This window comes from Neoarius graeffei, chromosome 25, assembly GCF_027579695.1.
Source record: "Neoarius graeffei isolate fNeoGra1 chromosome 25, fNeoGra1.pri, whole genome shotgun sequence".
In the NCBI taxonomy this organism is placed as follows: domain Eukaryota; kingdom Metazoa; phylum Chordata; class Actinopteri; order Siluriformes; family Ariidae; genus Neoarius; species Neoarius graeffei.
This window is the reverse complement of record NC_083593.1, coordinates 48,030,007-48,057,535: the sequence shown is the minus strand read 5'-3', so window position 1 is coordinate 48,057,535 and position 27,529 is coordinate 48,030,007. Positions and strand designations below refer to the sequence as shown.

The 27,529-nt window shown below is 39.7% G+C and overlaps 1 protein-coding gene across 1 annotated transcript; it reads right to left on the bottom strand.

The window, feature by feature from the left end:
- Positions 1-1,948: 1,948 nt before the first annotated feature.
- On the bottom strand, positions 1,949-18,890 carry LOC132873237 (adhesion G protein-coupled receptor F5-like). The gene is made up of 13 exons (XM_060908596.1): positions 18,815-18,890; positions 18,559-18,668; positions 18,326-18,390; positions 17,983-18,119; positions 17,562-17,747; positions 14,713-14,916; positions 14,317-14,481; positions 8,333-8,511; positions 8,078-8,248; positions 6,494-7,849; positions 6,303-6,344; positions 2,133-2,180; positions 1,949-2,005 (listed from the first exon to the last, which is right to left on the bottom strand). Exons 1-13 carry the CDS (start codon positions 18,888-18,890, stop codon positions 1,949-1,951), a joined length of 2,796 nt encoding a protein of 931 aa, XP_060764579.1.
- Positions 18,891-27,529: the final 8,639 nt, after the last annotated feature.

Below are 27,529 nucleotides of genomic sequence, written 5' to 3'. Positions count from 1 at the left end.
CGTTTTCGTTAGCCTGGCAGCTCCATCCTCAACATTCTCCTTCCCACATGCTCTGCATCTCTTCTCAGGATGTGCCCGTACCATCTCAGTCTCATCTCTCTTAGCTTAATTCCCAAGCTCTCCACATGTGCTGTCCCTCTGATGTGCTCGTTCCTTATGCTGTCCAACCTCCCATCGCAAGCCTTAACATCCTCAACTCCACCACCTCCAACTTTACCTCCTGTCTCTTCGTTAAGGGTACGGTCTCCAATCTGTACATCACAGCTGGTCTCACTACTGTCTTATACATCTTACCTTTCACTTTTGCTGGGACTTTCCTATCACAAATGACTCCCGAAATCCTTCTCCAACTGCTCCACCCTGCCTGCACTCTCTTTCTCACCTCACTGTCGCAGCCCCCATTTTCCTGCACAGTTGACCCCAGGTACTTGAATTCACAAATTAACTCAAAGACTATTGAGAAATATTTACTCCTTCGGTGGCACGGTGGTGTAGTGGTTAGCGCTGTCGCCTCACAGCAAGAAGGTCCGGGTTCGAGCCCCGTGGCCGGCGAGGGCCTTTCTGTGCGGAGTTTGCATGTTCTCCCCGTGGGTTTCCTCCGAGTGCTACAGTTTCCCCCACAGTCCAAAGACATGCAGGTTAGGTTAATTGGTGACTCTAAATTGACTGTAGGTGTGAATGTGAATGGTTGTCTGTGTCTATGTGTCAGCCCTGTGATGACCTGGCGACTTGTCCAGGGTGTACCCCACCTTTCGCCCGTAGTCAGCTGGGATAGGCTCCAGCTTGCCTGCGACCCTGTAGGACAGGATAAAGTGGCTAGAGATAATGAGATGAGATTTACTCCTTCAAAATTCCTAGAAATAATGGTATATCAGAAAGTTATAAGCCATGCTTTTACCCAGACATCTAAGAAATATACTTGTCAAATAAATTGCAAAATATGGTATTTTGTTTACATCAAAACATTTGATCATGTTTCAAATGTAATACAGCCCTTTCACTGCAGACCTTTTGGGCTCTAGCCATTTTCCTCCGTAGAATTCAGCATCTCCAAATAACTATGTGATTTGCATGCTAATTAGACAATTTGTGAAATAAAAGTTTAAATAATGGAAACAAATGTTTTCTCCTTTAAAATATGTGAAGTATGGTACTTTGTGATGTTGTTTGCTTCAAAACATCAGCCAAGAATGGTAGGAGTTGACCACTGAGTGGTTGTACACATGGATTTCAAGTCACAGGCGTACTACGTTTAGGTACAAGCAATTATACAGATCATTTTATTAAATTCATTCCTAATACGTTATTCTGAAATCACATTTCTGAGGCTTTAAAAAGTCTGTTTTAAAATTTTAATTTATTTTTATTCATTAATTTTCTTTTTTGAATAACTTTGTTCACAACAGCATTAACTGGTTTTTGTATAGCTAAACTACCAATAACTGCGTCTGAGATTCTTGAAACTGAAGAAACAGGCAAAATGCCTCCATCTTATATGATGTACACATCTGCAAAGATCAAAATAAAAACCAAAACAGCACTGCTATTTACAGATCAGGATAATGCAGACATACTTGGTGTGTGTTGAAGGTATCACAAGAGCTAAAAGTAATCAATGTGCTAAAAGAATTAACATTATCAAAGGGAAATCAATCATCCTAAAGCAGAATTAGATGTAATCATACACTTTAAAAAAATGTAAATGTACAATATTAAAAGAACAAAACTGAAGTGAGTATTATAAATGATTGAATTTTTAATTGAATGGATATAACGACAGGGAACAGTAAACAGTGAATCTGTGATTCAGAGAAATTTAGTGTGTAAAGGAACATTATAATAAAAAATGTCATGGTCATATATAATGTGTTAAAACAGCCTTATTGTTTAAAAAAGTATAAATTTGATGTGCATTTATCAAATTTCAGTTCATTTACACACTTCTCTGTTATGATTTCTGAATGAAAGGAAGTCCACTTGAGGATGAAGGTCCTGCACTCATTCTCTGTAATTTAGACACACCAGTTACTGCACTGTAGTAGTTTAGTTTAAAAGTCTAGTTAAGAATGAAATTAAAAGGGTTTTTTTCCCCAAATAACTAGCATATACAGCATTAGATCAATTATATTTACCGTGGTCTGGTTCCTTGATCCCAGCTTTCCTGCCAGTGCTTGTCTGACCTGTGACCATAATATAAATAAAGTAAAACCATTCTGTATATGCAATAAAAACCAAACAAACAAACATTTGTTAACCCTTTTTCCCAGTACATTGGCATTCCATTTCCCAGGCAAAACTGAAATCAACTTATTTTATATTTTCAAACAATACAAACATTATATGCAATAACATTGGTACAAAGATGAAATGAACAGAACAACTAAAGTTTGTTTGATAATAAAACACTATACAATTGCCACAATAAAATTTTAATACAACCCCATTTAAAATATGTTGGGATGCTGTGTAAAATGTAAATAAAATGCAGGAAGTGATGATTTACAAATAATAGAAACCCTAGATTTCTGCATAGCTCTGTATTAAAAGAGTCCAGGTGCTAAACTGGCCTGCCTGCAATCCAGACCTGTCATCTACTGAAAACATTTGGCGCATTATGAAACAAAAAATACAACAAAGGAGACCCTGAATTGGGCGGCACGGTGGTGTAGTGGTTAGCACTGTTGCCTCACAGCAAGAAGGTCCTGGGTTCAAGCCCACCAGCTGATGAGGGCCTTTCTGTGTGGAGTTTTCTGAGTGGAGCATGCTCACCCTGTTTCCTCCACAGTCCAAAGGCATGCAGGTTAGGCTAATTGGTGACTCTAAATTGACCATGAGTGTGAATGGTTGTCTGTGTCTATGTGTCAGCCCTGTGATGACCTGGCGACTTGTCCAGGGTGTACCCCGCCTCTCGCCCGTAGTCAGCTGGGATAGGCTCCAGCTTGCCTGCGACCCTGTAGAACAGGATAAGCGGCTACAGATAATGGATGGATGGACCCTGAATTGTGAGCAGTGGAAATCCTATATCAGGCAAGAATGGGGAAACATTTCAGTTTCAAAACTACAGTATTCAGTCTCCTCACTTTCCAAATGTGAGTGTTGTTAAAAGAGGAGTTTTTCTCAGTGGCAAACATGCCCCTGTGCCAACTTTTTTGAAACATGTTGCTGGTATTAAATTCAAAATGAGTATATATTTTTCAAAACGAAACAAAATTTCTCAGTTTCAACATTTGATATTATATAATATATAATATAATAGTTGATACTATTTCCAATGAAATGTAGAGTGTCCATGAAAATTCATCACTTTTTTTTCACACAGCATTCTATCTTTTTTAGAAATGGGGTGAATTGGAACATAGTAGGCAAGTTAATAAAAAAAGAAAAAGAAATAAATGCAATTTTTTTAAAGCACTGAATGTCCACTTTCATATAAACTATTAACCACTACCGTGAAGTGGTTTTGGGATAAATATATTCAGTGCTCATCATAGGCAGCCCCCAAATCAGTGAAAATTCCATTTTCTTTAGCCTCTGGTAAAAGGAGTTAATTATATCAGTTACACACAACCCTGATTCAAATAAAAGTTGAGATGCTGTGTAAAACGTAGAGAAAAATAGAATGCAATGATTTTCAAATTATTTTCAACCTATATTCAACTGAATACAAAGGCTTGTTTTTGGTAAACATAGTCATCACTGTGCCTGCAAATGCACATTAAGCCCAATATCAACAAAATCCAGAAATGCCACTTGACTTCTCTGGGCTCGAGCTCGTCTGTCCTGTGATCTGACGAGTCCACATTTCAATTTGATTTTGGAACTCATGGACATTGTGTCCTCCAGGCTCAAGAGGAAAAGGACCGTCCAAATTGTTACGAGTACAAAGTTCAAAAGCCGGAATCTGTAATGGTATGGGGGTGTGTTAATGCCCATGGCATGGGTAAATTGCACATCTGTGAAGGCATCATACAGGCACCTGTACATACAGGTTTTGGAGCCACATACTGTATGCTGCCATCCAGATGAGGTCTTTTTCAAGGACATCCCTACTTATTCCAGCAAGACAATGCCAAACCACTTTCTGCTTGTGTTACAACAGCATGGCTGCATAGTAAAACAATGCAGGTGCTAAACTGGCCTGCCTACATTGGACTGAAAATGTGTGGCACATTATGATGTACAAAATGCAAAACGGAGGGCCCAGAGTGTTGAGCAATTATATTTCAAGCATGAATAGGAAATAATTTCACTTTCAGGACTTCAACAATTAGTGTCCTCAATTCCCAAACACTGAATGAGTGTTGTTAAAAGAAAAGGTGATATAATACACTGGTAAACCTGCCCAAGTTCCAACACTGCTGACTTGACAGTTAATAATAATAATAATAATAATAATAATAATAATAATAATAATAATATGTTCAATTTATATAGCGCCTTTCTCAAAACCCAAGGTCACTTTACAATAATAAGCAGAAAAGAAAAAAAAAGTCCACCAAATAGAGGTCAGGATATCATTCCAGTGGTGTAGCGGCCACAGTCCCACATCTCCAGCACAGCCGCCGTGATGCTGCCGGCAACATTGCTCAAACACTACGCCATGGATCCACCAAGCAAGCACAGAAGCACCGCCATGCAGAGCGCTGGTGTGTCCCAAACCGCCTGCACAGCTGCCGCGACGCCACCGAGGAGCATCACTCAGAACATCACGCCAAGCATTAAAGCACAGAGCGCTGGACAACCATGAAGTTAAAATGAGCAATAAGCTCACTGCAGTCCATAGCTGGGAGCACAGGCATCACCCACAGTGAACCAAGGCCTGGAGGGAACCGATGCCCAAAACTGGGTCCGGAGCTACACCACAACTAGCGGACAAAAACACTCAAGCAAACATCAAACACAGAAAGAAGAAAAAAATAAAATAAAAAAAGGAGAGAAAATAAAATAAAAAAGCTCCGGTTGTCCAGAAGATAATCACTGACACCCTCCACAAGGAGGGTAAGCCACAGAAGGTCATTGCTGAAAAGACTAACTGGAAAAGGTGCACAAGGAACAGGGATGACCACAGCCTTAAGAGGATTGTCAAGAAAAATTTATTCAAGAATTTGGGAGAGCATCACAAGGAGTGGACGGAGGCTGGTGTGAGTCTATCAAGAGTCACCACGCACGGACGTCTTTAGGAAAGGGGCTACAACTGTCACATTCCTAATATCAAGCCACTTTGGAACCAGAGACAATGTCAGAAGCATCTTACCTGGGCTAAGGAGAGAAAGAACTGAACTGTTACTCAGTGGTCCAAAGTCCTGTTTTCAGATGAAAGTAAATTTTGCATTTCATTTGGAAATCAAGATCCTAGAATCTGGAGGAAGAGTGGAGACAATCCAAGGTGTTTGAAGTCCAGTGTGAAGTTTCCACAGTCTGTGATGATTTGGGGTGCCATGTCATCTGCTGGTCTTGGTTCACTGTGCTTTGTCAAGTCCACTGAGCAACATTCCAGTTCTTTCTCTCTTTAGCTCTGGTAAGGCCAGGTGATGCAAAAGCAGAATTGGCCTTGCCATTCCAAAACTTTCAGAGGGGACTGTATTATGTGCATGATAGGAGGTTGTGTTGACGTTACAATTAACTCACAAAATATTACAATTGTTTAACTTTGCCAGTACAGTTGTAACATTGGTTTCCATTTCGTCTCATCTCATCTCATTATCTGTAGCCGCTTTATCCTGTTCTACAGGGTCGCAGGCAAGCTGGAGCCTATCCCAGCTGACTACGGGCGAAAGGCGGGGTACACCCTGGACAAGTTGCCAGGTCATCACAGGGCCGACACATAGACACAGACAGCCATTCACACTCACATTCACACCTACGGTCAATTTAGAGTCAACAGTTAACCTAACCTGCATGTCTTTGGACTGTGGTGGAAACCGGAGCACCCGGAGGAAACCCACGCAGACACAGGGACAACATGCAAACTCCACACAGAAAGGCCCTCGCCGGCCACGGGGCTCGAACCCGGACCTTCTTGCTGTGAGGCGACAGCACTAATCACTACACCACCGTGCCGCCCAGTTTCCATTTCATTTCAACTAAATTATAAACTACTCGATGATGATGATATGGGTAGACTGGCAGATGATAATATAAGCAAAATATATGCAAGATATTCGGTGGGAAATATGAAGTCTGCAATTTTAATATTCATCAACATTTAACTCAAACAAAAAAAAAATCATAATTTTGCCAGCAATTCGCTGCTAGTGAGAATAGTCTTCTTGGTAAAGAGTTGGGTAATGAAGCACACATACCTTACTGTCCAGGAATGTTCCAAACAGCAAAATAAAGAATCCCTTTGAAGAAACAAACCCAACATTTTTTTTATCATAACAAATAAACATGTTAGAATTATAAGAATAACTAAAACTATTTTGTACATTAGAATCAATTTATGTATGTAATTAGAATTGCAAAGAAAATTAGCTTAACTTGACTTTAGTACCTGCAGTGAATTAAGGAAGGCGAACACCACATGAATCCCAAAGTCTGATGACACCATGGTCCCAATGCCGAATCCCCATGTTAGACCAAAGAGAGGTGTTAAAACCCCCACACATCTCACAATGACCACTAGGGGATGTTTCTCATCTGGCTGAATGGAAGCATTAATTCCTCTCCTTAACATCTTACACAGAACCACAATAAGTACCAACAGGTTCACAGCTACAATAGTCAGAGCAAGAATCACAAATGCCAGGAGGGCCTTCGTTTTATTCCAGTTCAGCCAACAATTGTGATCTTTTTGAATGTATCCTTTGCTTCCAGCTGTAGATGCCACAGTAACGACAGCTATGATTAATGGTGCACCATAGCCAACAGTGAAGGCTATGGCCATCATTGTGCCTCTGGACATTCTGGAAAAGACCATGAGGGTGCGGTAGAGGAGTAAGAGTGCTGACAGCAGCATCCAGAAGAAAAGGGCGAGATAAAAGAAGTGCATGAAGAATGTCGCTGTACTGCAGGGTCCCACTCCTTTCTTTACAACGGCTCCTCCAATGATGAAGCATATGTCCGCAATCAGAAGGGAGACCGCGATGTTGACGACGGAGACGTGACGGATACAGGATGTGTCATTTTTTGTCACTGATTTCCATATAAGGATTTCAATGATGAGGCACAAAACCAAGCTACCCATGGAAATGCCAACACCAATGTAAGTTATGTAGCCTAAGACTATGGCTAAGCTTTTTTTCAGGGCAAATGGTGACATCAGGATTGAAAAAGAGGTTGTGTGATTGCACTCACATGTAAATCTTTCAGATTCATTCCCTAATGGCTTTAGTTGACATCCAGTTGTGTCCCATCCCCCGATGCCATTCAGAAGACTAAAGTTCCAGAAGACACATTGAGGGTTTCCCAGTGTCACATTTTTGATATCAAAAGAAAAGGAAATATTATTGATTGTTGACTTTGTCTCAATCAGAGCTATATCTCCATTGATCCTTGTGCCAGTTTCAGTGCCATCATTATTGGCCAGATTTCGAACAGGTAAGGCATTTTCAAGAGCAGAAGAAATGATCACTGTGATGAAAGTTGGCTCCCAAATCATAGGTAAATTTATTTGGGTAGTTAAATTCATACCAAATGTGCCAGAAAAGGGTGAAGTAATGTGAGTTTTACTGAGAGACGTGTAGTTTGTTGTTATGTTGAAGTTTTCATCCCTGAGTCTGCGGGCAATGCTCTCAATAGACTTCAGAAGTTCAGAACTAGCATTCATGGCTGTACTGTTTTTGTTTAAATGCATCCATGTGTCCCGTGCACCTACAGATCCAATTACATCAGTTGTTTTCAGGAAGTCCTTCAAAGTGAAAGTGAATTATGCATTAAAAATAGCATCTGAGGCATCTAGTCCATCAGTAAAAATCACTAAATTATCACAAAGCAGAAACAACTGTTTTGAGTCTGTTCAACAAAAAGTAAAAGCAAAAAAAACGATAAAATTGTCAACGTTAAAGCTATTCCCACTCATGTATTTACCATGTACTTCAAACAGTATATAAACTAAATGCAGTGTTTACTGACTTACCATCATAACGGGTTGACTGATTAAAACTGTTTGTGAGAGATTGGAAACGATTGTCAGTATTTCTACAATTGTTAATATGGTAGCTGGAGATTCAATTATGGTTTCAGTCTCTTCTATAGTATTACTGATGATATTTCCCATAAAGCCTTGGATGCCTGGTACCTGTAAATTCTATTAAAAAAAAAAACATTGTTCTCAAGAAGTGAACAGAAATCACTTTTTTCATAATCCTTCATGGAAGTCAGAAAAAATTGCCTGAGCTTCATCTTTTAAATTTTGAATGATGCGCAGGATACAGTTGTTTTCTATGAGGTGCCAGAGGCCTGATGAATTACACTTAGCCTTTTGAGAGCCAACCATTTTTCCATTACAGTCACCAATGTGTTCGTCTCCCAGATTTCCAGCTCCAAATAGACTGTCAGAGCAGGTAAATGCTGAAGAAGAAGAAGAAGAAGAAGAAGAAGAAGAAGTATTTAGTTAATTAGTTAGTCAGTCATTGTATATAACAATGTCAGTGAGTAATGTGGTTGCGTAATACTTATGCTAAACACTCAAATTCTTCAGCAATCTGAGAAAACCTGTTTATCTGGCAGCATTTCCTGAACTTACAGTAAGTAGCTACTGAGTTAAATATAATTGAAGATGAAGTTCCTTCACGAGTGTGCCTTTTAAAGATATAATTTAAATTCACTTGCAAAAGTTGCATATTCAGTTGTGCATTTTCTTTTTCTTTTCTTTTTTTTTCCCAGCAATGTAAATGTCCATTTAATTATTATAATATTACTATAATAAAACTCTTCCTCTTGCTCCACCTTGACTATAAATCAGCACCTACAATTGTGTTTGCCTTGTCACTCAAATGCCTTGTACAGAATTTTGAATTGTCCATCCATCCATCCATCCATCCATCCATCTTCTACCACTTATCCAGATCCGGGTCGTGGGAGGCAGCCTAAGCAGAGCAGCCCAGACTTCCCTCTCTCCGGCCACCTCCACTAGCTCTTCCGGGGGAATACCGAGGTGTTCCCAGGCCAGCCAAGAGATGTAATCTCTCCAGCGTGTCCTGGGCCTGCCCCGGGGTCTCCTCCCGGTGGAGCATGCCCAGAAAACCTCCTTTGGGAGGCGTCCAGGGGGCATCCTAACAAGGTGCCCGAACCACCTCAACTGACTCCTTTCGATGTGGAGGAAAGGAGTCAGTTGAGGTGGTTCGGGATTTTGAATTGGTTTTGGAAAAAGTGACATAATTGTTAAATATAATTATAACACTGAAAATTTCATTTGTAATGCTAAACATTTTGGGAGAACAGTTCCTCAAGACATTTTAATGCTTGTCAGTAATTTCTTCATGTTGCTGGGAGAGTCTATAAATTTGACATAAACAGCAATATTACTGACTCTAATGTAAACTTGCATTAAGTAATTCACATGCTCTGGGGTTGCCAGCTACATGCAACAGCTGAATTTCCAATCAAAACGAGACCTAAATCAAGTATTAAAGCACACATTGAAGACCTAAAACAAGTATGAAAATTACATATCTTATCTAAGAAACCTAAATGTCTTTTTAAAATAACTGTTGTTATGTATGCTGCACATACCGGATATGATGTGACTTTGTGATCATGTACATGAAAGATGCATACACGTATATTTTCACACTTAAGTTGCAAACAGGTGCTTCTTAAACTTTCACAACAAATTGCTATTTGTTGTTAATACTTGTAAATGAATTTTTCCCCATCATAGTGGAAGGGTTCGAGAACATGTCTGCTTCCAGTTTAAATACAGATATAGATGATATTACATGGTCACGTGAAGATATGAAGTTTATCTTCGAGTAGTGAATATATTCACGAGTGAGAGAAGCAAATGAGTGATAGATTTTTCAACACAAGAAGATTAACTTCACGTCCTCGCACCACCATGTAATGTTGGTTTTATTATATGGACACATCCACAAAAATATGCAAGTTCATCAAAAGAATTTTAATTTTGAACTGGTTCGATATTTTGACAATGCGCGTCTAGTCAGCAGGAAAACACTGGGAGTGACATCATCAGAGTGAAATATCGGGAAATATGTCACTCAGATCCGTGATGTATTTTGTATGAATAATGTGAGTTTTTCAACACGAGAAAATAAACTTCATGTCTTCAAGTCAATGTGTGAGGCTCTTTTTATTTTATAGACACATTTACAAGCAAAAAGTACCCAAACGTATCAAAACAATTCATCAATTTCCTCACGAGTGACATAGAGAGATTTATGTTATGGATTTGGTTCTCCATGTCCTGGATGGAGCTCGTATGAAAAATACAAGGGGTGTATTTCCCAATAAAACACTCGTGTCCATATTTAACAGTTATTCAACGAAATCGAGTCGTACATGAGCTGACAGCCGATGAGGCGCGTAGCACCGAGTCGGCTATAAGCCGTGTACGATGAGATTGAGTGGAATAACTGTTTTATTCTATCCACATTCATTGGATTTTGAAAAAAACAGAGCATTTTTTTTTTTTTTTTGCAAATTCAGTTAATAAAAACTTTATACAAAACGTCCAGGCAGCACGGTGGTGTAGTGGTTAGCGCTGTCGCCTCACAGCAAGAAGGTCCGGGTTCGAGCCCCGTGGCCGGCGAAGGCCTTTCTGTGTGGAGTTTGCATGTTCTCCCCGTGTCCGCGTGGGTTTCCTCCGGGTGCTCTGGTTTCCCCCACAGTCCAAAGACATGCAGGTTAGGTTAACTGGTGACTCTAAATTGAGCGTAGGTGTGAATGTGAGTGTGAATGGTTGTCTGTGTCTATGTGTCAGCCCTGTGATGACCTGGCGACTTGTCCAGGGTGTACCCCGCCTTTCGCCCGTAGTCAGCTGGGATAGGCTCCAGCTTGCCTGCGACCCTGTAGAACAGGATAAAGCGGCTTGAGATAATGAGATGAGATGAGACAAAACGTCCAACAAAATCATTTCTGCTTAAAATGTAAACAAACCGGCGAAATGACAGGAGCAATTTGTGAAAAATGTGATAATAATAATAATTCTTGAAAAATAAAAAAGATATGTTCTTACCATCAAATACTTTTATTCCATATTTTGTTGCTTTTTTTGTATTTCTGGGGTTTTATTTTCGAGTAGAGTTTTTATTTCATCCTCTGTTGGTTCAGCAACATGCACCGCCATTTTGTTTTTCTCTATTCACGGTATATGACCTGATATCCTAATAGTAGAGTAGCCAATCAGAGCACGTGATTGCTCATATCCAGTGAATGTGGATAGAATAAAATATAATAGCATTATGTTACACCATTACTGTAATAACTACTGCAATGATTACCAGGCATGCAAACTGGTCAGGGGTGAAAAAGGTGAGAAGGATGCACGGGGACACGGCACGCGCGCAAAAGTACATTTCGTAGTCTACGTTACAAAAAAAATTGCAACCAGTGACATCTTGAATTTAATACAGTACAAAATAACTTTCCATAAACATGTCTTAATAAGTTACTGTTGAGTGGCTGGTAAATTGTACCATTTATTTGTCAGTGGCCGGTAAAGTTTGATATTTTGTGAAGTTAATTTTCACCCCTGTGTACAACACAGTGGGCTATTTACAAAAAGGTATATATTACTGCCTGTGCTATCTAACAGACCTACCCCAGAGGACACACCTGGCCAATCCCTGTCTGTCAATTTTCTTAAAGACATCACCTATGTGAAATCAGGGGCGGATCTAGAAAAATATTTATGGGGTGGCAAGAGGGGGGCAGGAATTTTTGAGGGGTGGCAACGTATTACAGACATGTATATATACTGAATTTAATCACAGTTTGACAACAAATAGTATGTACACACTACAAAAGGGCACGGGCTGCCATTTACAAACTCATACAGATAAACTTAATCTCATGCCTTTATTGTTCACGAAGAACACACATTCTCAGATGAGGTCTATACCGTTTCTGGACAGTTTTATACTGTATATGCAAAAGAACAGACACTAAAAAACAATAATAACAACACTGCTTCAAGTTCAGCATGATTTAAACCATTTACACCAGTGTCACATTTTATAGTTTTTTTCCTCACGCTTTGTAAAGGCTCACCAGTGAGCATAACATGAACTTGTCATGCCTACAACAGCTGAATGCGGTGATTTCCATGTTGCTCAGCAAAACGCTTCACAAATTTATCAAGATCTAATGCTTTTGTGCGCTTTGATTCAATGCTGAGTACAGCCAAACTTGATAGTCTCTTTTCTGTCATAGTCAACCGCAAATAAGTCTTTATGAGCCTGAGAGATGAAAAACTTCGTTCACAGGATGCACTGCTCACAGGCAAGACAACCGCTATTTTACACAACCTGAACAACTCAAAAAAAAAACATCAACATCATCTTGGTATGGGTCCAAAAACAGTGAACTCCATGAGAGTGGTAGGACTCTCCTGTTCCCCCTTTTTTCTGTCTAGTACTCTCCTCGTCTGATGTAACTCATGTTTAAGATCCTCAATATTTGAATCATAAGCTTCAGCCAATAGCAATGTTTTCCTTCACAGACGGTGAATCAATATTAACTTTTGTGGCCGACTTTACACAAAACTAATGTCAGACCTAGCTAACATTAGGCCAAAAAAAAAAAAAAAAAAAAAAAAAGTGTGTTTCAGGTAACATGAAATACTAAAATAAGGTCGGTAGGTAGGAAATTTTTTTTCTTAATTTGTTTTATTTTGTTCGAAAAAATTAACACAAGTAAACATCTTACAAAATAGTATTTTGGCACAGAATCCTTTATACCACACATCATAATAAAATAAGTGTTTTAAATCTTTAAACGAATAAAAAAAATATCGCAAGAGTTCGAGTTATGATCTGCGGAAGCGTATTGCTGCCACACTCAAAAAAAAAAAAAAATTGGCTTAGACTCAAATTACGTGAAAAGATATTGTTAACAGAGTTATCACGTTTTTACAATATATTTATCATGTAATAACATAACACGTAATGTCATGATATTTTCATGTGATAATGTGAAAACACCTTATCAAGAAATAACGTGAAAATATGGTTTAACGTCCTAGGCTCGGCTACTTCCATTAAAAGCAGCCGGCCTCGCCGAGCCTACTGTAGAACTTGGGTCGAGCAAAAACACGGCTGAATCCTGAATGACTCCTATTTGTATAAATAGGGGACTACATAGGCGGCAAAATGTAGTGTTTTTCCCTGCCATGGAAGTGCACTTGTATACTGAAGAGGAAGCAATTTGCATTACAGCCAGGAGGGCTGATAGAAGTGGCAAAACATTTTACTTTTTATCGTTTCTTTCACAACTTGAATGCGTTGAAACAAAAAATTATGACAAACTAACGCCGCTTACACTAAAATATCGAGGGAAATTTGTAATAAAAACTTTACGGTCGGCAATTTCGACGCGGAAATTCTCGATCGGTCGGGTTACCGGAAACACACTTTTTTTTTGCCTTACATGTATAGTTAGCTAAATAACCTTCTCCAACCTGATTTTTATCCTCTCAAAATCAGCATCGCAACTATGCTAGCACTGTTCATTCATTATAATTTCATTTTTTGATAGATAGTTAATCAGCTTTTACCCCTTTCCTCCCGTGTCTCCTTTCCTCGCGACTCCTGGCTCCCTCGCTTCGCGCCTCTCAATTTTCCAAAACAACCAATCTCTGGCGTTATCTCGTGCTGCATTCGCCGCAGTCGGACATTGGAAATTCGCGCACGTAAATGTCAAATTGGCCGTAATTTTTCTTTGAATTCGTCGCTGCCAACTGGGGTAGCAGCAGGGGTGGCAAGGCTTTCTTTTAGAGTGGCATATGCCACCCCGGTAGATCCGCCCATGGTTATTCACCCCCGAGCGCGCTGGAAACTGTTCCATTGGTATTCAGATTCAGTCGCGAGATGAGGTTGCCAGATCTCTCTATAAAAAGGTGACTTTGCGGTCTGAATCTGTGGAATATTCGTAAGCGAGGACTGGCAACCAGCAGTGGGTTGTGCACCAGCTGATCGGAACTCCAATGGAAAAGAAGCGCGTTAGTAACTGTTTATCTTGATTGGCTGTAACCTTGTAAGTGAAATGTTTGGCAACAATAGCGTTGTAGCCTGCCTACCCCCCCCCAAAAAAAAAACTCTTCGGATCTACACGATTCACACAAGTGACCTATTTTGGGGCCAAAACGGCGAATTTCGCCGAAAGGTGAGGAGTTTGCATGTGTGGATTACTCACCTCTTTTTTTGACATCTATTTTGATGCTCTTTGAATTGTAATGTTGAGTAGTACTTCCATTGATAGGTGATGTGAGTTGACATGTGACTTTTATTACTTTGTCTGTCGACTGGCAGTCCTGCTTGTTAATTTTATATTCACATAATGTGCAGCCTTTCGGTGTGACTGTACAACACAAGTAAATGGTTGAAAGTGTCAAAAATAGCTTCATTTTCAGCCAAACAGGGCAAATGATCATTAAGTCAATCACTGTATTTAAAATAGTGAATTCAGATTAAATATTTGTTTGTAATAATATATTGTCTTGATTTTAATTTATTAATTTTCAGTTGGGTTAGTATTCATGATTATGCACATCACATATTAAAAAATAAAATAAAACGCTATGCTTGTGACCTGTTGAAGTTGAGTTGCAAGCTACAGGGTCAGTCCATTTTACTTTGTATTTCCCCTGAACACAACACTGCAGTGTGATTACCGAATCCTCACATTTTACAACTTTGTCACGGCTCACTTGGATATCAGGATACGGATGAATTGTAATGGCTTGCCAGATAACATAGGGTGTTGAGTTTACTGTGGTTGTGCATGCATATTCACCTGAGAAGTCAGAGAAAGTCAGATTAATATACACCAGAGTGTGTTTAATAATGATTAAATGACAATAATAATTTTGAAACTTCATTAAACAGTTTTAAAATATAATGTAAGTATATTTTTAGGGTTTTGTTTTGTTTTTTTACACTTTTTTGGCACATGTATGAATTTCAGTGCATTAGAAAACAAAATGTCAAAACAAACGCCATTTATTTTATAATAATGTAAGAACACTTTTCAAGCAAAACACTTGCCATAAAATATGTCTAATAAGATAAAAATAATGTATATAATGTTGAAAATTAGGCGGCATGGTGGTGTAGTGGTTAGCACTGTCGTCTCACAGCAAGAAGGTCCTGGGGTCGAGCCCCGTGGCCGGCGAGGGCCTTTCTGTGCGGAGGTTGCATGTTCTCCCCGTGTCTACATGGGTTTCCTCCTGGTGCTCCGGTTTCCCCCACAGTCCAAAGACATGCAGGTTAGGTTAACTGGTGGCTCTAAATTGACCGTAGGTGTGAATGTGAGTGTGAATGGTTGTCTGTGTCTGTATCAGCCCTGCAATGACCTGGCGACTTGTCCAGGGTGTACAAGTCGCCAGGTTATCGCCTCTCGCCCGTAGTCAGCAGGGATAGGCTCCAGCTTGCCTGCGACCCTGTAGAACAGGATAAAGTAGCTACAGATAATGGATGGATGTTGAAAATTAGACATAAAAAAAGCAACTTAAGCCTATTCTGGATGTCACACTTAATCCATAGTTAGTGTGATGAACTACACCATGTGGTTACTCTGCTCAAGGCACCTGTATGAAATTGAAGGTAACTATGTACACCTATGATAAATTAACTTGGGACCAACTCATTCATCTCATCTCATTATCTCTAGCCGCTTTATCCTTCTACAGGGTCGCAGGCAAGCTGGAGCCTATCCCAGCTGACTACGGGCGAAAGGCGGGGTACACCCTGGACAAGTCGCCAGGTCATCACAGGGCTGACACATAGACACAGACAACCATTCACACTCACATTCACACCTACGGTCAATTTAGAGCCTGGGACCAACTGCTTAAAAGTAATTGTAAAAATGACTAAGGAGAGGAAAGTACGTTTTGATAAAAGGTCATCTTTTTGCCAGAAGAAAGTGTACTCTATTTGCCAGATCAGCAAAAACCTAAATCTGCCTTCCTCTACAATTCAATGTATTGTGTAAAAATAAATAAATAAATAAATCAGCAAGGAAATTATTCAAAGTGTATTTTAATTAAGTGGATTCTCAGCAGGTTAATGATCCAAAGCAAACCAAATGCTGTTTGAAATAATGATTCTCAAATCACTTTACTAAATCCTAAGAGCATCTGAGATGGACTGACACAAAGTGGAAAAGTGAGCTGTGGTTTGATGAGTCCACATTTCATGCCTATGAAATGAGTAACTTATAACTTAGAGTATAACTTAGAGTAACTTAGAGTAACATATGCTGCCATCCAGATGAGGTCTTTTTCAAGGACATCCCTGCTTTTTCCAGCAAGACAATGCCAAACCACTTTCTGTATGTGTTACAACAGCGTGGCTTCATAGTAAAAGAGTGCAGGTGCTAAACTGGCCTGCCTGCCTGCCTGCCTGAATCCCATTGAAAATGTGTTGCACATTATGAAGTGCAAAATCCAACAACAGAGACCCAAGACTGTTGAACAACTGAAGTCTTATATTAAGCAAGAATTGGAAAGAAATTCATGTTCAAATATTTAAAAATTAGTGTCCTCAGTTCCCAAACACTTACTGAATGTTGTTAAAAGAAAAGGTGATGTAACACCATGGTAAACATGCCCCTGTCCTGACTTTTTTGTAACATGTTGCAGGCATCAAATTCAAAATGAGTGTATATTTACACAATACAATAAAGTGTAAGGATCAAACTGATAAATATCTTGGTTTGTATTCTATTCAACTGAATATAGATCAAAAACGATTTGCAAATCACTGCCTTCTGTTTTCATTTTACACAGGGTCCCAACTTTTTTGGACTCGGGGTTGTTGTATGGATAAACTGAAAGCTTTGTTGGAGCAAACTTCCACCACTACTGTTACAGAAAGTGGCTGATTCCATGCCCAGATATTGTTAAGAAATCCTGTGAAATAAAAGTATGGCAAGCCAAACACCAAAACATTTTAAACTGTATTTAATAATGAAGTCACTATTGAGTGTCCAATATATTTTTTATCCAATTATTTAAAAAAAGTCTATCTATAATTTTAGTATTTTAAACATAATCTATTTGGAGGAAATGTTTGAAATATTTTTTGTCTGTTTTTAAATAAATAAATGCCAGTTAGTTTAACATGTTGTGTTCTAATACAGAGAAATGTACACGTTTGTGTGGCTGAAGTGTCCAAATACATTTTGAGGCCACTGTATATGCCGAAAGTGTAGTGCATGCTTTTACAACCACAAACACAAGGTTGTTGGGGTTTTTTAACTTCACAGACTTATAGTTATTATTTTTATTAAAACCTGTTTTTACTCTTGTATGTACATCATATTTTGTTTTGTAATAATCTTCATGATCAAACAATTTCATTCACGTATTTATCAAGTTTACTTATTACATCTGACCAATGTACAATGCTGATTTAGTAGAATTCCTTCTGACTTACCACTGTCACTGGGAGTGGCATTATTCACAGTGAGTCCAGTTTTATTAATGACATACTTATCCGATGGCTGTAGTTTATTCCCATTTATGGTCCATATTATGCCATTATTCACGGGAGGATTGCAGGTCAGTGTGAGATTTGTCCCAGGATATATATTGCCACTGTTCTTATATAGTCCATCTTTCACTAAAATGAAGAGCCAAGTACATCTCTAAAGTAAAGTGTTTTTTGTTCTTTTTTTCCCAGTTCCATTTTACACATGTACAGCACTAACACTGGAGAACTTATATATAGATTTTAAAAAATAAAACTGGTGTGATGATAGGATAATGAACAGGTAAACAGGTTGCAAAAAATCTAAGTTGAAAAAATAAATTAATAATAATAATAATAATAATAATAATAATAATAATGTTCCTACCACTTTGACTGAATGCAGTATCGCTCACATTAAATCCCCATGAATGGAGATTGCTAGCAAGCTGTTGGTTTGCTGATACCAAATTAAGGTTATCACTTGTTGTTTTAATGGTAAAGTCTGCCACCACACTGCCAGGCCTGTTTAAAATACAGCACACCATTAGGTGCATAACTTATTTAATTGTTGATCAAACTTTTACAGTCCTGTATGGTTTCAATTCACAAAAAGGTAGATTATAGTTTGGATCATGGGTTAATTTTATTGGAAATGTAAAAAACTAACCAACAACAACAACAATAATAATAATAATAATAATAATAATAATAATAATAATAAGCATCACCTGAATCCGGTCACTCTCCCAGATTTGGCTTGGTAGGTAGGTACATTTCTGTAACTATCATCAATCTGAGGGCAAAATAATGCCCATTCCATCATATTTAATTTATGTTACAGTAACAGTACCATTGTATGTATATATGCCACAACAATACTAGTACTACTATTACTAATAATAATAATAATAATAATAATAATAATACAAACATAAAGCATATTATATTGTGTAACACTTACTGAACTTTCAATTCTTGATTTATATGCTTGGTACTTTGCACTACGTTGATCAGTGAGTGCAAAGTCAAATTCTTCATTTATCGCCAGTGAGAAGCTTAATACATGGATGTCTGTTGGAAAAATGAAAATGAAAAGCTGCAGTACATGCTGTACTTTTTATCATGGTATCAACTGCTAGTGCAATATCGTTCTCAAAAAAATTACATTAAAACATATTAGATTTGATACAGGAAAAGAAGAAGAATTAAAATCATACCTGCAGATGTAGTGGATGTGGTTTTCGTGGTTGTGGTTTGTGTGGATGTGGTGGGTGTAGTTGTGTTGGTTGTCATGGCAGCAGTTGTAGTAGTGGCTGTGGATGTGGTGGCTGTATTTGTGTTGGATGTTGTTGCAATAGTTGTAGTGGTGGCTGTGGATGCAGTGGCTGTATTTGTGTTGGATGTTGTTGCAATAGTTGTTGTGTTGGCTGTGGATGCAGTGGCTGTATTTGTGTTGGCCGTGGATGCGGTGGCTGTATTTGTGTTGGCTGTGGATGCGGTGGCTGTATTTGTGTTGGCTGTGGATGCAGTGGCTGTATTTGTGTTGGCTGTGGATGCGGTGGCTGTATTTGTGTTGGATGTTGTTGCAATAGTTGTTGTGTTGGCTGTGGATGCGGTGGCTGTATTTGTGTTGGCTGTGGATGCGGTGGCTGTATTTGTGTTGGCTGTGGATGCGGTGGCTGTATTTGTGTTGGCTGTGAATGCAGTGGCTGTATTTGTGTTGGATGTTGTTGCAATAGTTGTAGTGGTGGCTGTGGATGCGGTGGCTGTATTTGTGTTGGATGTTGTTGCAATAGTTGTTGTGTTGGCTGTGAATGCAGTGGCTGTATTTGTGTTGGCTGTGAATGCAGTGGCTGTATTTGTGTTGGCTGTGAATGCAGTGGCTGTATTTGTGTTGGATGTGAATGCAGTGGCTGTATTTGTGTTGGATGTTGTTGCAATAGTTGTAGTGGTGGCTGTGGATGCGGTGGCTGTATTTGTGTTGGATGTGAATGCAGTGGCTGTATTTGTGTTGGATGTGAATGCAGTGGCTGTATTTGTGTTGGCTGTGAATGCAGTGGCTGTATTTGTGTTGGATGTGAATGCAGTGGCTGTATTTGTGTTGGATGTTGTTGCAATAGTTGTAGTGGTGGCTGTGGATGCGGTGGCTGTATTTGTGTTGGATGTTGTTGCAATAGTTGTTGTGTTGGCTGTGAATGCAGTGGCTGTATTTGTGTTGGCTGTGAATGCAGTGGCTGTATTTGTGTTGGCTGTGAATGCAGTGGCTGTATTTGTGTTGGATGTGAATGCAGTGGCTGTATTTGTGTTGGATGTTGTTGCAATAGTTGTAGTGGTGGCTGTGGATGCGGTGGCTGTATTTGTGTTGGATGTTGTTGCAATAGTTGTTGTGTTGGCTGTGAATGCAGTGGCTGTATTTGTGTTGGCTGTGAATGCAGTGGCTGTATTTGTGTTGGCTGTGAATGCAGTGGCTGTATTTGTGTTGGATGTGAATGCAGTGGCTGTATTTGTGTTGGATGTTGTTGCAATAGTTGTAGTGGTGGCTGTGGATGCGGTGGCTGTATTTGTGTTGGATGTTGTTGCAATAGTTGTTGTGTTGGCTGTGGATGCGGTGGCTGTATTTGTGTTGGCTGTGGATGCGGTGGCTGTATTTGTGTTGGCTGTGGATGCGGTGTCTGTATTTGTGTTGGCTGTGGATGCGGTGGCTGTATTTGTGTTGGCTGTGGATGCGGTGGCTGTATTTGTGTTGGCTGTGGATGCGGTGGCTGTATTTGTGTTGGATGTGGATGCGGTGGCTGTATTTGTGTTGGCTGTGGATGCGGTGGCTGTATTTGTGTTGGCTGTGGATGCGGTGGCTGTATTTGTGTTGGCTGTGGTGGCTGTATTTGTGTTGGCTGTGGATGCGGTGGCTGTATTTGTGTTGGCTGTGGATGCGGTGGCTGTATTTGTGTTGGCTGTGGTGGCTGTATTTGTGTTGGCTGTGGATGCGGTGGCTGTATTTGTGTTGGATGTTGTTGCAACAGTTGTGTTGGCTGTGATTTCAGCAGATTGTGTCAGTGAGGTGATCGGAGGAGGTGCTGTAGTGGTTAAAGAAAGCAAAATAATTGAAATCATGATTTCAAAACTGAAAAACAGGAATTTTAAGATCACGTAAAATCCAAGGTGGATCAAGAAATAGTTTTTCAGGGCAGGCTGTTGTTACTCCAAGTTATCCTATTTGTTCATAGTTTGATGCATACTTTTAAAATGTTGCTTGCTTTTGCCTATAGTTGTGGATTATGTTTAATAAAACCTCTGCCTAAACCTCTACCATGTCTGGTTTATTATAATATTTCCTCTTAACCACCATTATCTACAGTTTTGAATATCATATTAATTATAAACCTCATTGCAATTTAGAATTAATATAAGTATTTGTACTGGATATGCATGTGTGTAATTATTGCCAAAGGAAATCTGCCAAAATTTAGGTTACACCATAAGTACTGCTATCGGTGGGCCTTCGGAGCTTAAGGAAAACTCTGGGCTTTTTTTTTAACCTGGGCACTATTTTCCCACCTCGATGGGTTCAAATATTTACGAGGGACAAAACAGGATACCGGTGTCCAAAGACATGCATTAGGTCAACTGGCTACTCTAAATTGCCCATAGATGTGAATGTGAGCATGAATGGTTGTTCGTATCTGTGTTAGCCCTGTGATAGATTGGCAACTTACCCATGGTATACCTCACCTCTCACCCAAATGATGATGGATGGACGAATGGAAGGGTGTAGAGAAACGAGAAGAAAGAATGAGAGAGCAAAGACTTAAAGACAGAAAAAGATACAGAGACAGCAACAAAAATAGGATAAGATGAGAAGAGCAACCAAGTGCCAAGAGCATCCACGTGTGTGCATCTATGTTGGGTATATTTACAACCCTGATTCCCAAAAAGTTGGGACAAAGTCTCATCTCATCTCATCTCATTATCTGTAGCCGCTTTATCCTTCTACAGGGTCGCAGGCAAGCTGGAGCCTATCCCAGCTGACTACGGGCGAAAGGCGGGGTTCACCCTGGACAAGTCGCCAGGTCATCACAGGGCTAACACATAGACACAGACAACCATTCACACTCGCATTCACACCTACGGTCAATTTAGAGTCACCAGTTAACCTAACCTGCATGTCTTTGGACTGTGGGGGAAACCGGAGCACCCGGAGGAAACCCACGCGGACACGGGGAGAACATGCAAACTCCGCACAGAAAGGCCCTCGCCGGCCCCGGGGCTCGAACCCAGGACCTTCTTGCTGTGAGGCGACAGCGCTAACCACTACACCACCGTGCCGCCCTGGGACAAAGTACAAATTGTAAATAAAAATGGAATGCAATAATTTACAAATATCAAAAACATATATTGTATTCACAATAGAACATAGACAACATATCAAATGTTGAAAGTGAGACATTTTGAAATTTCATGCCAAATATTGGCTCATTTGAAATTTCATGACAGCAACACATCTCAAAAAAGTTGGGACAGGGGCAATAAGAGGCTGGAAAAGTTAAAGGTACAAAAAAGGAACAGCTGGAGGACCAAATTGCAACTCATTAAGTCAATTGGCAATAGGTCATTAACATGACTGGGTATGAAAAGAGCATCTTGGAGTGGCAGCGGCTCTCAGAAGTAAAGATGGGAAGAGGATCACCAATCCCCCTAATTCTGCGCCGACAAATCATGGAGCAATATCAGAAAGGAGTTCGAGAGTGTAAAATTGCAAAGAGTTTGAACATATCATCATCTACAGTGCATAATATCATCAAAAGATTCAGAGAATCTGGAAGAATCTCTGTGCGTAAGGGTCAAGGCCGGAAAACCATACAGGGTGCCCGTGATCTTCGGGCCCTTAGACGGCACTGCATCACATACAGGCGTGCTTCTGTATTGGAAATCACAAAATGGGCTCAGGAATATTTCCAGAGAACATTATCTGTGAACACAATTCACCGTGCCATCCGCCGTTGCCAGCTAAAACTCTATAGTTCAAAGAAGAAGCCGTATCTAAACATGATCCAGAAGCGCAGATGTCTTCTCTGAGCCAAGCCTCATTTAAAATGGACTGTGGCAAAGTGGAAAACTGTTCTGTGGTCAGACGAGTCAAAATTTGAAGTTCTTTATGGAAATTAGGGACGCCGTGTCATTCGGACTAAAGAGGAGAAGGACGACCCAAGTTGTTATCAGCACTCAGTTCAGAAGCCTGCATCTCTGATGGTATGGGGTTGCATTAGTGCACGTGGCATGGGCAGCTTACACATCTGGAAAGACACCATCAATGCTGAAAGGTATATCCAGGTTCTAGAGCAACATATGCTCCCATCCAGACGACGTCTCTTTCAGGGAAGACCTTGCATTTTCCAGCATGACAATGCCAAACCACATACTGCATCAATTACAGCATCATGGCTGCGTAGAAGAAGGGTCCGGGTACCAAACTGGCCAGCCTGCAGTCCAGATCTTTCACCCATAGAAAACATTTGGCGCATCATAAAACGGAAGATATGACAAAAAAGACCTAAGACAGTTGAACAACTAGAATCCTACATTAGACAAGAATGGGTTAACATTCCTATCCCTAAACTTGAGCAACTTGTCTCCTCAGTCCCCAGACGTTTACAGACTGTTGTAAAGAGAAAAGGGGATGTCTCACAGTGGTAAACATGGCCTTGTCCCAACTTTTTTGAGATGTGTTGTTGTCATGAAATTTAAAATCACCTAATTTTTCTCTTTAAATGATACATTTTCTCAGTTTAAACATTTGATATGTCATCTATATTCTATCCTGAATAAAATATGGAATTTTGAAACTTCCACATCATTGCATTCCGTTTTTATTTGCAATTTGTACTTTGTCCCAACTTTTTTGGAATCGGGGTTGTAGTATGTATAACAATAATGTTGCTTACTTTTTACACTTTTTGATATCAGAGATATATAAAGATAGAGTTGAGAGGAGAGAACAAACATAGAAAGAAGACAAAGAAGGAAAGAAGAGTGGAAGAGAGAGATAACATTTCAGAGAAGATTATAGAGAGAGGGAGAGAGTGAAGTGAGTCCACATTTCAATATACTATTACTTTTACCTGTTTGATTAGTATTATTGAAACATACACCAATTAGCCACAACATTAAAACCACTAAGAGGTGAAGTGAATAATATTATCTCATGACAATGGCACCTGTCAGGGGGTGGGATATATTAGGCAGCAAGAGAACAGTAAGTTCTTGAAGTTGACGTGTTGGAAGCAGGAAAAATGGGCAAGCGTAAGGATCTGAGTGACTTTGACAAGGGCCAAATTGTAATGGCTAGATGACTGGGTCTGAGCATCTCCAAAATGACACATCTTGTGGGGTGTTTCCGGTATGCAGTAGTTAGTACCTACCAAAATTGTCCAAGGAAGGACAACCGGTGAACTGGTGATAGGGTCATGGGTGTCGAAACTGCTAAAAAAGTTAATGCTGGCTAAAACAGAAAGGTGTCAGCATTAACTTTTTCAGCAGTTTGTGCTACAATAGCTCTTCTGTGGGACTAGCCTTCGTGCCCCATGCGAATCAATGAGCCTTTGACGCTCATGACCCTGTCACCGGTTCACATATAGTATATTCTACATCCATCCATCCATTATCTGTAGCCGCTTATCCTGTTCTACAGGGTCGCAGGCAAGCTGGAGCCTATCCCAGCTGACTATGGGCAAGAGGCGGGGTACACCCTGGACAAGTCGCCAGGTTATCGCAGAGCAACCATTCGCACTCACATTCACACCTACGGTCAATTTAGAGCCACCAATTAGCCTAACCTGCATGTCTTTGGACTGTAGGGGAAACCGGAGCACCTGGAGGAAACCCACGCAGACACGGGAAGAACATGCAAACTCCACACAGAAAGACCCTCACCGGCCGCTGGGCTTGAACCCAGGACCTTCTTGCCGTGAGGCGACAGTGCTACCCACTACACCACCATGCTGCCCTGTATATTCTACACATATATATTATATTATTGTCATCCAAATTACAAAATAAAGGAACACAGGTAGTAACTTGCGCATATTCTGGTAGTTATTTGAGTATGTTGGTTTACCTGTGCATTTAGAATTATCTCATCTCATCTCATCTCATTATCTGTAGCTGCTTTATCCTGTTCTACAGGGTCGCAGGCAAGCTGGAGCCTATCCCAGCTGACTACGGGCGAAAGGCGGGGTACACCCTGGACAAGTCGCCAGGTCATCACAGGGCTGACACATAGACACAGACAACCATTCACACTCACATTCACACCTACGGTCAATTGATTTGAAATTGATAAAAAAAATATGATTTATTTTTAATACATTACTAGTTAGGCTTATTTTTACATTTGGTCAGTTTTTAATTTGATATTGAACAGGTGTTTTCAAATTACTATTAAGACAGATATTGTTTCAGAAATCTGTAAAAATTACCAAGGTACAGTATATTAATGAACCAAAAAGAGAGAGCATCCATCAGACATGCTTATTTTCAATATTATATATCATACATACAAGTCATCTCACTGATTGGTTGGCAGAAATGTCCATCATTTGGAAGAGCGTTGATGCAGCCACATGAGGCATTGGTGACATCATCACAAGACCCATATACTGTGCACTTTTCACTCGGCCAGAAATACTGATCCTCACACCTGCACTGATATTCAGTACCATTCAAACTGCACACTGTGGAACGCAAAATCATGAAATTGTGCATTTTTATGGAATATGTTAACATGACATTCTTATATATCAGTTACAATACGTAAAGACAATCTCCAAAATGCTATATGACTTCACTGACTGTACAATTGGCTGCAGGGGCGCCGCTAGGGGGGGGGGGAGTTAGGATGATTCTAAGGGCCTGGCAGTGACAGGGGGGCCTGTGAGGGATATTAATATTATTTTAATAGTATTGCCTTGTGTAAGTTTTTGAAATAAAATATTTTATTTCATCTGTTAAAATATGCAAATTATGCATGGTTATGATTTGCTATAACATTTTCCTTGAATTATTTATAATATTGTCATTTCACCCCTCCACCCTTTTTACTAATGGTACTGTCTGATTCTGGGAGCGGGGCACGTGAAATGTGTAGCTCCGTGTATGCACAGCGCCGCTATTAGCGCAGCTCAGATCAGCTGTCAGTTTTTCTACATGCGGAACAGAGGTGTACACTACCGTTCAAAAGTTTGGGGTCACTTTGAAATGTCCTTATTTTTGAAAGAAAAGCACTGTTCTTTTCAATGAAGATCACTTTAAACTAATCAGAAATGCACTCTATACATTGCTAATGTGGTAAATGACTATTCTAGCTGCAAATGTCTGGTTTTTGGTGCAATATCTCCATAGGTGTATAGAGGCCCATTTCCAGCAACTCTCACTCCAGTGTTCTAATGGTACAATGTGTTTGCTCATTGCCTCAGAAGGCTAATGGATGATTAGAAAACCCTTGTACAATCATGTTAGCACAGCTGAAAACAGTTGAGCTCTTTAGAGAAGCTATAAAACTGACCTTCCTTTGAGCAGATTGAGTTTCTGGAGCGTCACATTTGTGGGGTCGATTAAATGCTCAAAATGGCCAGAAAAATGTCTTGACTATATTTTCTATTCATTTTACAACTTATGGTGGGAAATAAAAGTGTGACTTTTCATGGAAAACACAAAATTGTCTGGGTGACCCCAAACTTTTGAACGGTAGTGTAAGTCTAGATGCTTTGCCATTGTTCATGTGTGGATTTGTTGATATTGTTAAGTATTTAACTTTAATATTTTGCACATTACGAGTGACCTTTCTGTCAAGTTTTATAATGGAATTCTATGTGGCTGCGCGGCTGTGCTCTCCTCACTTTCAGGCTTCTCATTCAAAAACTGCAAGTCCTATCATGTAGGTAGACACATTGTGTGAATCAGGACAAGTGTGGCTACTACTTTTGAGAAAATTATGTGTGTGGAGTGAAAATTAGGGCTGAAAACACAGTTTAAATGAGAAAGTTTGAGCTATTTTTCCAAGCTCTCTACACTCTGCTCCACTGGTGTGTAACGCAATAGACACCCATTATAACGGCTGATTTTCTCAGGCTTTATAAGGGGGAGGAGGGGCGGAGACACGGGGGGTGGGAGCATGGCGAGGGCGGGCGTGTTTCTTTTCAAAATATGGCTTGCGGGAACCGTTATTCCAAAATCTCATACCCCACCTTTAACTTGAATATTTGAACATTTGCTGTGTTTTCTAATAAATGTGTGATGCCTAAAAGAAACCAAAAACATTTAGTGGATTTCTTGCAGTGCACTATGTAATTGTATCAAAATACATTTGATCACATATAATATCAATAAATGGAGGAAACAAAGGAATACATTTTGTAATCCTGATTATTGATGATGTTTGCTGGAGGGCTCTGGTGTATCCATAATGTGCATACAAAATGTTATAAATCCATACTGATACAGTGATGCATGCAATTACTCTCAACACAAACATTTGGATTGAATGAACTCCATAGGCTACTGAGTGGCCTAATAATAGTTGCTCATAAAAGAATATATATATATATATATATATATATATATATATATATATATATATATAAAATGGAATTTTCATTTTAAGGCAACAGTCTATTCAGTCTAATTCTGACAGTTCGGCATTTAAAATGTTCATATACCAAATAATTGTATCACCTAAACTTGCTAGGTAGCTGATCACATGCATAGTAAAATAGAAGTGCCAGCCAAAAACAGACTTCAAATTCAGTTGCTTGCCCTTAAAAATTTTACCGGGGGGGCCCTAAATTGTAATCTTTCATAGGGCCCAAGATTTCTAGCGGTGCCCCTGATTGGCTGAGATGATAAATTGCTAAAACACGGGTCTAAAACGAGAGCACATT